The 13835-nt window shown below is 43.6% G+C and overlaps 1 protein-coding gene across 1 annotated transcript; it reads left to right on the forward strand.

The window, feature by feature from the left end:
- Nucleotides 1-2518: 2518 nt before the first annotated feature.
- LOC130140542 (F-box protein At4g22280-like) lies at nucleotides 2519-4065 on the forward strand. The gene is made up of 3 exons (XM_056320174.1): nucleotides 2519-3442; nucleotides 3547-3705; nucleotides 3796-4065. The coding sequence occupies exons 1-3, from the start codon at nucleotides 2519-2521 to the stop codon at nucleotides 4063-4065; spliced, it is 1353 nt and encodes a 450-aa protein (XP_056176149.1).
- The last annotated feature ends 9770 nt before the right edge of the window (nucleotides 4066-13835 follow it).

Raw genomic sequence — 13835 nt, forward strand, 5'->3', positions numbered from 1 at the left:
ATATATATATCTTTATAAGAATGAACGTTTCATAATCTAAGGACCTGAGCCCGAGAATCGAAGACCCGCGCACAGCCTTTGTGAACCCAGGCCTGAGTGCCGGTGACCAAAGCTCGAGTGTTAGTGACCCGAGCACAATCTTTATGGACCCGAGCTATGGTGCCGGGGCATCAGGCACGGGTACCAGGGCTTCGGGCCCGGGCACTCGAGTCCCCAACCGGCCTCGATGCACCCGGGTCCAAGCGCCAGAGACCTGGTCCTGAACGCCGGGGACCCGTCAATCAGTGATGGGGATTCTGTGTCCAAGCGTAGGGTTTCAGGCTCAAGTGTCGATATCCAGTCATATTTTAAAAAATGTTTTACGATTTTTCGAAGAAGAAAACATTTTCCTTGAAAATAAAAATAGGTTTTCCGTTAACTATGAAGATATTTTCCGTTGACTCATTTTTTTAAGCGAACCAAACGCCGAAAAATGAGTAAAATGTTTTCCGGATAATATTTTTCGCAAAGTAAATGGAGCCTAACTGATTATATGTTGAGATGGGGATTTCAAGCTGCCGGACTGACGTCAAATGGCCCCGAGGATGTAATCAGTGCCCGAATTGGCCTTCGAACTAAGGAAGCACATGCTGCTAAGTGGAGCTTGATATGTGACTTGCCGCTTGTGCAAGGAAACACACGCCAGTTGGAGATGGCTTCGAGCGGTCCACTCACAATTGGGTTCTCCGCTTCCTTCAGTCTTGCTCAACTTTTAAGAAATGCGTTTCCATAATAATATTTGTAAAAAAAAAAATTACCAGTCTGATCCTAGTTGTTCGACTCCCACTCGGAATCAGGAACTACTCAGAATCGGCTGGTTCGGTCCAAATCCAGTGCTCATCCCTACCTCCATGTAGCTAATTTAGGTTAGGGCTAACTATACACGATACACAGCCAAAAGCATTCAAAAGGCATCGTGTAAGGGTGGGTAGCATGCGCCCACAGAAAATTAAGTGTCAATATCCATGCTTCTACATTATAAATATTTCATGTCTACAGCTTGTTTATTTCTTTCTAGTATTATGTTATGCAGGAGCCCTACATCCGATAATTTCTAGGAAGCCCGTGAGAATCGAATTGAATAAAAAAGCATACCCAAGAAAAGCTTATAAAAAGACACATGATCCCATGAAATTGAAAGGGGGACGAAATGGACTATCGCAAAAAGAATGAAAAGGTATCAGCAAAGTGCATAAAATTGACGAGGCAGAGTCGGCATCTTCAAGTGTCAAAAAAGGGACAAAACAAGCAAAAAGCAACCTCTTGTCAGGTCATGGTCGTCCTGTCTCTAAAACTCTCTTCTTTTTGTTTCTTTCGGACCAATCTCAGATTTATCACTTATGGATGCCTAGAAACAAGAAGATTCTTGGAGATAAACTATTTATTTCGAGTAATGCCATATTCCCTGAGATTCATTTGGATATTTTGTATAGATTTCATTCCCGAATTGTGTTGATGTTCACTTGATATAGAACGAATGGTATCCATTAATTGGTGTAAACATATAGTCATTCAGGAATTTTTTTTTTATGACACTTAACAAAAACCAATTACTCGAACTTAAGCACAGAACTTTAAAAATTGAAATTTCAAAAGAAAGAAGAAAGCGTTTCACAACTCGAAGCATTCTAGGAGATGAATTTAGAGGGTTATAGGATTAGCAAATTTGTTTAATTGGTAATGGAAAGACAAATGTATAACTATCGGATTTATTTTGGAAAACAAATTTAAATGACGAACTTTTAACATTGAGATTCAACCCGGTACGATAGGTGACATAAATCCTTAGATTATACCCAAATGTAAGGTTTCAAACTTAAAACGTTTTTCGACAAGTTTCATGAAAAGCATGATGAATTAAGATGGTATGTCGTTGAGTGAGGGACAAGGTCGAAATTAAAATTTAAGATGAATCTCTAACGCTTTAAATCATAATTTCTTACATCCCTGATACTTTTCAAATTCAAATGAAAATCTTCCCTATCTCTGACAAGCTAAACCATTCTTACTTATCGAAATGTCGGTTTGACAATCTTTAGTATCTTAATAAATCATAATTTATTTTCAGGCACGCAAATCCGATGCGCACAATTAGTTGCTATATAATTGAGGGACAGATCTTGTTTGGTATCTCTCTGCCATTGAATAATATAACAAACGAATTTTCGTCCAAGGATTTGCCTTCTTTAAATGTACTTGTTGACCAAAGGAATATACTATATCTTTGTATTTACCTGTTGAACTTCGTGCTCGTTCTTGTCTTTCCTCCGCTTGCTTCAATTCCCTCGCCGGAAAAGGTGCTTCTTTTTCTTTTGTTTTCTGGCCTTAGGGTTTCACTGTCGTTGTTTAAGCTTCAACCATTCCTATCATGGGAATTTGTTTCCTTTTTTGCCGTTGATTCTCGCCCTACCGTCAAAGGGAACGCGTGAAGCTTATTCAGTTTACACTCCGAACAAACACGCGATAGGTTGCGGAACTCATGGACGTGAGGCCTCTGGTTCGAAAAGCTCAATGCATGCACTTAAGTGAAGGGCAAGATGTTCGCTGCTCCACGCAGTTAGGTGATCTGCCCGATAAGATTCTTTGGCACATCCTCAGTTTTCTCCGGCTTAAAGATGTGGTGAGAACGAGCACGCTGTCGAAAAGGTGGGAGCACTTGTCCAAGAACAATCCTAGGCTCGATGCCTCGGAACTCGATTTCCCGGGGCAGACGCTTTTCGTGAACTTTGTTGACACAGCATTGTTGCTCCAGGACTTTCCCCTGAAAAGGTTTTCCATCTCCTGCCAAACTGATTTCGATAGATCTCACATCGATGCTTGGATTACAGCCGCGGTGAGGCGCAGAGTCGAGGAGCTCCACGTGCGCAGACACGGAGGATTGCTCGAATACGTGTTGCCCAGTTGTGTCTTCAACTGCGAAACGCTGATCGAGCTCCGTCTATTCATGTTGCATCAGCTGAGGCTCCCTGCTTTAGTTTGTCTGAAAAACCTCAAGGTCTTAACTCTTGCGTGGGTCGACTTCGGGGGGGACAGTTCAGTAGAGAAGCTTCTCTCGTGCCCTTCTCTTGAGGAGTTGTCTCTCATCGCCTGCAAGTGGAGGAGACTCAAGGTTCTTCATATCTCTGCTCCCAAGCTTTTGAGGCTGGACATAGTCGAAGATAGCTTCTATAAGAACTTGGAAAGCACCTTCTATGTAGGGATCCACGGAGCTCATATCGAATCCTTTACTTATAGCGGGCAATTCATCGATCGCTATACGATATCAAGTTCGTCCTCCCTGGTTGTGGCTCGCATTGATATGTTCATCTGCGAAAGGCCTCATCATCATGCTGCTTACCATGGATATAAGCTCTTAAAGGATCTTTCTTGTGTGAAACGTCTTTCTCTACATAACGTGGGTGAGGTACATGTCTTTTTATTATAATACTCTTCACAGCTTCGATATTGGATCAGACAATGTATTTGTTACGGCAGTATTAACTTATGTCTTTTGGCCTTCTTATTCAGTTTCTACACGAGAGACCGGATCTTCTCAAGTCTCTCCCGGTCTTCTCTAACCTCACTGAGCTGGCATTGGACGCGTTTAATGGTTTGCCCTTAGAATCTAGATTCCTTGTTGCGATGCTCGATAAGTGTCCTCGCTTGAGTCATCTGAGCTTTACTCGGGTATGTAATTGTAATTGTCATGCTGTTATCGTTTCCCAATGATTGTACTGATGAGATTTGATCAACTAATCAGCAAATGCCATGAATCAGGGCATTCCTGCAGAGTCCGAAACGGTGGATGCAATATTCAACCCCGCGCCTCGGTGCTTCGTATCGTCGCTTAAGGTGATCAAAATCAGTAGATTTCAAGTGGGGGATAAAGCACTCTTAGCTATAAGAAATGTACTGAGGACTGCCGGAGTACTGGAGAAATTATTCATACATCCTCCATGGGGAAAGCAACTCCCGGAGAGCTTGCTGCCACTTTTGAAGGAGCTTCCTAGGGCTTCAGATCAATGTGAATTTTTTCTAGGCTCGTGATCCTTTTTTCCATGTCTGAGTGCATGCAGAAGTCGAATTTCTTTTATTAGTACGTGACACTAGGATTTATTCACTTGTGATTGCAGTTTCTCTTTTGTCAAGATTGATCTTCATTAGTCTGCTTAACTTTTTTTTTATATTGTTTGCCTTCATTAGCATCATCCTTTTTTAGTACTATCAGTGGTTGTGGTTGTGCCTTTACTTTGGGTAACTAGGAACTCCTAGAAGTCGCATAAGATATTTCATTTATCTATTCATAATTTCTTGAACTGCTTACATATCACCACGTGACGTGATTATTGTAGGACCACTAATCTATCAATGAGCACACAAGTATGACGAAAGTACAGTCAATACTATCAATGAGCACATAAGTAGTTCCTGTTCTATTGCATGAATCTCGTGCCGACATCTACGATTAAAAGAATAGGTACAAAAAAGTTGACTCTATTGGAGTTGGCGAATACTTCGGGGATCCTTGTTTCTCATACTAGGTATGCCCACGTGAGCTTAGGGAAACCGAAAAATGAACCGACAACATGTGACCCCTACGCACGGAATGTCGGGGGTCCGGCTGCCCAGATAGCGAGCGGGGGTTCCGCTCCCTGGTGAGCGGACGGGGGCTCGGGGGCAGCGCCCACAAAACAACATCGGGTTTGAAGACCCGTTTGTTGTGGGATCAAAGGGATGTTGATAGGCTTGGGCTTTGAGCCCATTTTAAATCCTATATATATTGTACTCGTATGAGATATCATTGTAACGAGTGGCTGTGGTTGAAAACCTAAATATGATAGTGGAATCCCTTTGCAAAACGTAGCCCTATTATGGGGTGAACTTGGGTAAACTTATGTGTCAATTTTTTTCTATTTTCTGTGTGATTGTTCTGATTCTGTTTAGGATATAACCCATCAATTGGTATCAGAGCCAGGTTCGAGGAATTAGGGTTTATTTGAGATGTCAGGAGGGTCACGAATTGAGATAGAAAAATTTGATGGAAAGCGGTTTGGTCTGTGGAAGTTGAAGATGGAGAATCTTCTTTGTGATCGAGATCTTTAGTCGGCAATCGTAAGGGAAAGGCCGGTTGCTGCGACGACTAGTGTCGTGATAGGCAAGGAAGCGGATGCAACTCCCAAATAGCCAGATCCAAAGGAGATTGAGGACTGGGATCGGATCGATCGGAAAGCAAAGGGTTTGATCCGTCTTTGTCTCGCGGACTCCATCCCGACGAACGTGATGAACGAACCTACAGCCAGGGATTTATGGCAGAAATTAGAGTTGTTGTACCAAAGTAAGTCGCTAGTAAATAAGTTGTTCTTAAGGAAGAAGCTATATAATCTTCGGATGCATGAGGACGACTCGTTTTCTACATACCTGTATGACTTTAACACGTTGATAAGCCAACTTGTATCAATCAGTGTTAAGTTCCAGGATGATGATAAGGCGATAACGCTACTCTGTTCACTGCCGGATTCATGGGATAACCTGATTGTAGTAATCGGTGGTGGAGACAAGGAACTGTCATATGAGACCGTGTGTTCGGCCTTGTTATCAGAGGAGACACGAAGAAAGGGGTCAGAGAGTTTCGATAAAGAGGCGTTGGCGGCTAGGGGTAGACCAGTAGAGAAGGGGCTAAATCGGAAGGGTTCAGATCCAAATCTCGTGGGCGATCGAAGAGTAGGGAGAGGAGGGTACAGTGTTGGAAATGTGAAGAGTGGGGCCATATGAAACGGGACTGTAAAAACAAGCTCGTTCCTAAGAAAGAAGACGAATCATCCTTAGGGAAGAAGGAGGTCGAGACAGGAGATATGTATGTGGCTGCTGCATGTATGGCGCAATCAGACAAGGATATTTGGTTCGTCGACACCGGTGCTTCATACCATATGACGCCTCATAGACACTGGTTTTGTGAATATGAGCAATATAATGGTGGAGATGTCACGCTCGGAGATGATATTGCAGTTCAGATTGTCGGGCGTGGCAGGGTGAAGCTGCAGATGTCTAATGGCATAGTGAAGACTCTTCCGGACATGATGCATATACCCTCGATGAGTAAAAACTTGTTATCAGTTGGTACGATGGCTGATTCAGGGATTATTTTCAGTTGTGATAAAAATTCATGCAAGATGACTCGGGGTTCTATTGTGATTGCACGAGGAGTCCGTTACGGGACGTTTTACAAGCTGCTCAAAAAAACTTGACTGCTGGTGGCGGGTTCATCTCTGAAAAGCCAAAGGAAGATAGATATGATACGTCCATGTTGTGGCATCAGAGGCTAGGGTATATCGGTGAAAAGGGACTGTCTACCTTAGCTTCGAGTTAAATGGTAGAGGGAGTACCAGATTGCTCTATGGGTTTCGAGTTCTATGAACACTGTCTTCACGGAAAACAGAACCGAGTTAGTTTCCAACACGTCGGTACGAGAGCAACAAGGATTCTAGAGCTGATTCACAGTGATGTTTTCAGGCCTACTACAACTCCATCTATTGGAGGATCCAGGTACTATGTATCGTTTATAAATAATTTTTCGAGATATAGTTGGATTTATTTTATTAAAAGTAAATCGGATGCATTTGAAAAATTTCAAGAATTCAAGACTTTGGTTGAAAACCAATTGGGCAGGAAAATCAAAGTACTTCGTACGGATAACGGAGGTGAATTCTGTTCGGACAAGTTTGAGCAGTTTTGTGTGGATAATGGTATTGCAAGGCAGAAAACGACCCTATATACCTCAACAGAATGGGGTGGCCAAAAGATTAAATCGATCACTCATAGAAAAGGCGATATACATGCTGAGTTGGGCAGGTTTGAAACCTGAATTTTGGGCAGAAGCCGTAGCCACGGCTAGTTATTTGAAGAACCGATCACCAACCTCATCAGTGAAGGATCGTACACCATTCGAGGTAGTGTTTGGGAAGAAGCCGAATCTGTCACATGTTCGGGTGTTCGGGTGTGACGCATACGTTCATGTGCCCAAGGAGAAGAGGGGTAAGCTTGACAATAAGTCTGAAAAGTGCATATTCGTTGGATACAAGGAAGGGGTCAAGGGCTATAATCTATGGAATCCCGAATCAAAGATCATCGTATACAGCAGGGATGTTGTCTTTCGTGAAAAACAATCTCAGGCAAGCACACAGGAAAATAATGAGCCCAAGAAAGTAATAGTGCTTGAAGAAAACCTGAAAGCTGAAACTGTAGATATGGTTCCACCAGGTACACCAGCGGAGTCTGATTCTGATCCGAAACAAGGGGACTTGGTTAATGAAATTGAGGATGCAGATTCGGATGAAGGCCCGAACACAGATAGCATGCCAACTCTCAGGAGATCAACACGGGAGAGGCGAGTACCAATTCGATACTCGCTTAGTGCATTGAGTACGTTTCATGCTTTGAGCATTACCGGGGATGATCCTAGTACTGTAAAAGAGGCGAGATCCATGGATGACGCGAATCAGTGGGAGCTCGCAATGATAGATGAGATGCAGTCGCCTGATCATAACGTGACATGGAACCTGTGTAAATTGCCTAAAGATAGAAAGGCAATTGGGTGTAAGTGGGTGTTCAAGCGGAAATTGAAACCGGATGGGACTGTGGAAAAGTACAAGGCGAGGCTCGTAGCCAAAGGGTATTCTTAGATCGAGGGAGTTGATTATGATGAAATTTTTTCCCCCGTGGCGAAATTGACCTCGATACAGTTTGTTCTGTCCATAGCAGCTGCATACGATCTTGAGGTGGAACAGATGGATGTGAAAACGGCTTTCCTTCATGGGGACTTGGAGGAGGAGATTTATATGAGGCAACCAGAAGGGTTTGAAGCAAAAGGAAAGGAGAATCTGGTGTGCAAGCTGAAAAAGTCTTTATATGGGCTGAAACAGGCACCGAGGATGTAGTACCAGAAGTTTGACACGTACATGCTCTAGCTTGATTTTGTGCATTCAAATTCTGACCACTGTGTTTATGTGAAGAGGGCAGGAGATCAGTTTGTCATTCTCATGCTATACGTGGATGATATGTTGTTAATCAGGAATAGCGTGAAGATGGTGAAATTCGTAAAAAATTTGTTGGCTAGGAAGTTCGATATGAAAGATTTAGGGCCTGCAAATTTTATTTTGGGCATGATTACCAGGAACCTTGGGAATCGGAAGCTATGGCTAGGGCAAGAGAAATACATCAAAGAAATGTTGAAGAAATTCAACATGACGGACTGCAAGCTTGTTGGTACCCCCATACCTTTAGGGACCAAATTATCTGCGAAACAGTGCCCTAAAACGGATGAGGAAACTGAAAAGATGGCCTAAGTTCCGTCCGCAAGTGCAGTGGGTAGCTTGATGTATGCTATGGTGTGCACGCGTCCGGATATAGCCCAAGCAGTGGGAGTCTTGAGCCGATATATGTCCAACCCGGGTAGAGAACATTGGAATGCAGTAAAAAGGGTTTTCAGGTTTCTTCGTGGAACTTGGAATTTTTCTTTATGTTTTGAAGGTACAGGGAATGAAAACATCCTCGATATCGTGGGCCATGTAGATGCAGATTGGGGTGGAGACATTGATAGTAGACGGTCTACTAGCGGGTATGTTTTCACATTATTTGGAGCTACGCTAAGTTAGATGAGTAGGAGGCAAAGCATGGTAGCGCTCTCTTCTACGGAGGCTGAGTACATAGCTCTTACTCATGCCGGAAAAGAGGCCATATGGTTACGGCGGTTGTGCTTGGAGCTTGGTTTTGAGCAAGGTGCCGTGGAGGTGAGATGCGACAATCAAGGGGCTATTTATTTAGATAAGAATCCAGCATTTCACTCACGTACAAAGCACATTGACATACAATATCACTTTATCTGAGAGAAGGTGGAGAAGAAAGTGGTTCGTCTTGAAAAGATCAACACGGTGAAAAATAGTTCATTCTTCCTTACTAAAGCTGTCACGGTTGCGAAGTTTAAATGGTGCTCTGCTGCAATTGGATTGAAGAGGAGTGATGTTAGTAAGGCCCTCGTCTGCGTGAAGTATCCACCAAGTGGGAGAATGTTGGAGTTGGCGAATACTTCGGGGATCCTTGTTTCTCATACCAAGCATGCCCACGTGAACTTAGGGAAACCGAAGTATGAACCGACGACATGTGACTCCTACGCACGGAATGTTGGGGGTCCCGCTACCCGAACAGCGGGCGGGGATTCCGCTCCTTGGTGAGCAGGACGGGGCCTCGGGTGTGCGTGTACCCAAACAACATCGAGTTTGCTCAATGACCCGTTTGTTGTGGGATCAAAGGGATTTGGATAGGCTTGGATTTTGGGCCCATTTTAACTCTTATATATATTGTATTCGTATGAGATATCATTGTAATGAGTGGTTGTGGTTGAAAACCTAAATATGATAGTGGAATCCCTTTGCAGGACGTAATCCTATTTTTAGGTGAACCTGGGTAAACTTGTGTGTCAATTTTTTTCTATTATTTGTGTGATTGTTTTGATTCTGTTTAGGATATAACCCATCAGACTCAAGGACAATGAAATAATCAGTTTCCACTCAAATGATGCCGCCAGCAACATACATACATCACGTGCCTTATGAAAATGTGTCAGAATGGTGGACCGTCAACATGGAGACGATATGCACTCGACCATCATACATGCGATAGCTGGTAGTAGGTACTTATTCTTTCATTCTTTCACTACGAGGACACGAAATCCATGCGGGCCACATAAGAAATCCTCAAGGAAGCACATTTATAGCCAGTTGTAAATAATACTAACAAAACGTGGACAGTCAACAAGCTAATCAAGGAAAGGAACCTTAGAAAATAAAGGTGTCCAATCCATAATATGGACCTTAAAAGCCAGTGGAATAACAAAAGCAGTTGTGAAAAAGTCAACACTTGCCCCATGTAACAGCTTATAAACTTTGTTCATACGTAGGTTTATATATGTATGTAAATATGTACACATGTGTATGTTTATATATGTATGTTTATATGTCATTAATCCATGTTGCGGCCCTCCCGAATGGTTGGGTTTGGGTTGGACGTGGGTTGGGTTGGGCGTGGGTTGAGTTGGGTTGCGTTATCTAAATTCTTTAGGGAATAAATGAATTAATATAAGTTAAACGGGTGAATTTGGGCCGAACCTATTTATGACCCACCTAAATACAACCCAGCCCACCCATTTGTCGCCCTTACACGCAGCAACCCCATGAGATTAGTTCAAATCAAATTGCACTTTTGTCAATTCAGTTATAAATCTTTTAATTTTGACAATTGAATCCTAAACCTTTTCAATTTTTGCCAATTAAGTCGATCCGGTCAATTTTGGCCAGAAATTGCTGACGTGGATGCCAGTCATCCTACGTGGCACGGCCGACGCTAACGTAGATGATTTCTAATAAGATTTTAGTGTTTATTCGATTTTTTTAATTATTTTTCTGTTTCTTTTCTTTTTTTCTTTTTTTTATTTCTATTTCCTCCTTTTGCCGGTGAACGACCACCGGCCACAGACGATGGCCGGCTAGAGGGCTGGCCTCACCTGGGCGAGGGTCACCGTCGCCCACCATAGGCGAGGCAAGGCTGTGCGAGGGCCCTGGGTGAGGCCGACCCTCGCCGGATTGAAGTCTCATCTCGTCCCATGTTTGTCAGTTACTGAAGCAGAGAGCTCGACTTCAGCGTGTGGATGCTCCCTAACCTTTTTCTCTTTTCGTTCTTTTGCAATACTACCTCTGCCGCACTGTCGGGGTGGCTTTGTTTCGCCTATTATTCAATCTCAATCGCCATGTTCGAAGAAACGAGAGGAGGTTTTCGTTTTAACCATTGCTGGTTAGTGAGGATTTGAAGCAACGCTAGCTACTGAGGTCCGCTAATGGACACGTACTCCTCCGGAGAAGACTGTTGTTAAGGTTTCACAATTCCTGCTCTCCTTCACTCCAATTATCCCGACATTTGTTCCCAAAGCGTCTACTCGGATCGTTGTTTTGCTCGTAGACGAGGAAGCGTGGGCAATGGCTGCCCTTGCCAGATTTGGCGAGGGAAGCCCTTGCCGAGACTCGCCCCTGCCCGGCCAAGCTGGGCCGCTCCTGGGGCGGGCGACGACGACCCTCACCTGGGACAGGCCAACTCGTCATCATCCATGGCCTGTGGCCGGTCACTAGCAAAAGGAGGAAAAATAAAGAAAAATAAAATAATTGAAGAAATTGAAAAAAAATATTGAAAAATTAATAAAAGGAGGAAGACCATTTTCCGCTAAAACCACACTAGCTCCGCTCTAAGCCTTTTTCTATTATGACCACGCCAAGCCCAAACTTTATCCTCGTGCTAAAACCCCCTTTTTTTTTCATTTTGATCAAAATAAGCCCATTATTAGTTTCGTTTATTCATCTTTTTTTAATTTCCAATTTTTTTTCTCCTCCCATCGTCTTGTCCCTATCGTCTTCCTCCAGACAAACCGCGAACTCGCCAAACCACAATCAAAGATCATCGCACCAGAACATCCGGATGTCGAACGAATATATACTTCGTTCGCAATCGATCGCCTGTGTTTATCACAGGGCCTGCGCCATCAACTATCAACTTCCGGGCGCTAGCCCCCCTTGCTGTGACTTACCGAGATAGGCAGGGAGCTGAGGATACGAATAAAACCACTCCGGCCATGCTCTCACCAGGCAGTAACCCTCATTTATCCGCGTTGGAACGTAAAAACACAAAAACAACGAGACCCCAGAGCTCAGAAACAGATTTGTCTATTTGTCTATTGAGGAACCACAAGAACTCGTTACTTAAATGACTTGAAAGCCAGTTAGGATCGCTTAATCTGAGTCGACGTATTTTCGGGTTGTGCAAAAGACGAAGTTAGAATCCTCTCTGAGATCTCAAAGACAATTCATCGAACAGGTGGTGATCATCTCAAATAACAACCCTATTGCAGTGTCAAGGCGGCATCTCACCATGATCGTCTCCCAGGCGAGTATCAACACAGGTTTTGAACTCAGTATATACTTGCGAAATAGCCGAAACGAGGTATTCCCATAACTACTTTTTCAAAGTAATGCAGAACCGGAAGTAAAATCGGTGTTAATTTGGCTCGGGCATTCTATCGAACATGTGGTGTTCGGTCTGAAACAAGTATGTAGAGCAATGTACGAAACTCAGTCCGATCTATAACTGATCTCGGCTATGACAGAACTCAATCAAATCACGGACCAATTCATATTTCAAGGACTATTTTCATGTCACTCGGGATTTTTGGATATAACTCGTGAAAACAGAACAAGGTAAAATTTCTCAAGTTGATTTCGATACTCCGTAAAATGACGGGCTACTTAAGAGAAGGTGCCACTACAAGATTGCAAATTAGAAACAGAAAATGGACGCAGCTCAGCAATACTAATAGCAATTTATTTCCTCGTGCGAGTTTGCATAGTTTGCATTACCCGAATCGCATGCCAGCCCTAGATCAAAATAGATATTACCAGTAATAGTGCACATGCAGATAAACTATTGGGACAAGTGGGGGAGCTAGAGAAGACTTGGATGATAGCAGCATGAGATGCTTACTATAGGGACAGGGGCAGAAGCTGTCGAGGAAACCAAGCTATATCGCAAGAAACCAACCTTCTTGATTCCAGATATTCCATAACCAGACCACAAGTGCAGGTTCATATTCTCCCAGAAAACTAGGTGAAGAGATTCATGCTATGGGGCCACCATTGTGATGCACAGAAAGCCTGAGGGAAATGTAGATTGTCTAGCATGATCAGTTCAACTCCGTGTCGAGCACTCGACCGTGGATTTACTTGGCTAGCTATTCGGGTTGGCTGGACCTCATAGTGCATTACGGAAATCAGAAGTTCATAATCACTGGACGGATTCACAAGCCCTAGATACAATGATTTATCGAGCCTCGATTACTTGATCAAAACATAGAGCAGCATTTCAGCACAGAACTAATCCAATCACCCATGTCAAACCCATAATGGAATTCCAAACCGCAAGGCCGATTTCAAGTAAACCGAAATGAAATACGTGCGACAAAATGCGTAACTTCGACTTGAAAGAACAAAGAGGTTCGCGGGTATAACCAAATACCTTTCCTCCAGTAAGTTCAGCTCAGGAAAATCTAAAACCCACCACGTTTTTTTTTTTGGAAGCGAGATGAAGACTCCAGACGGTTAGTTCTCAATACATCCCTACACAATCACCTAAGCAGGAGGCACTTCAGTACCATCCCCGAGCGAAGAAACTCGATTTCGATCTGCCAACAACGTCTGTCCGACAGAACAGATCCAGATGACGATAAAATCCACGCCCTCAATTGGTTCATTAACAGCTCTCTCCCAAAACTGTTGCGCCTCGTCCTCCAATCCCAAATATCTCAGATGATTCCATATCCGCACCCCTAACACCCATCTCACGAATTCATTCCTATCTTCAGAAAGAGTGTCCAAAAAAGTCACCGACGCAGTCCTCACCAGCCCTCTCTCCCAGGCTCTCACCCATTCCAGCGTAAAGCGACTCAAAAAAGGTTCCACCGTAGCTTCAGAAAACCTAGTCGTGTCGATAGAGAACGCGGCCATATATTGGATGATGCCCTCGTTCAGCTGTCGCATGGCGTCCCAGCATTCCGAGGAAAAGAAGAAGACGAACATCGAAAAGGCCCCTTGGGGATCCGGGAAAAAAGGAAAATATACGTGAGAAGAGAATGCTCGTACGTGAACATGGAGTGTTCGTATGCGAACAGAGACCAAAAATACATGACGGCTGCCTCTTCAACATTGTTGGTATGTCCTCCACGAAGA

This window comes from Syzygium oleosum, unplaced genomic scaffold (assembly GCF_021117445.2).
Source record: "Syzygium oleosum isolate NSW1041296 unplaced genomic scaffold, Sole_v2.1 Sole_v2.19, whole genome shotgun sequence".
Lineage (NCBI taxonomy): Eukaryota > Viridiplantae > Streptophyta > Magnoliopsida > Myrtales > Myrtaceae > Syzygium > Syzygium oleosum.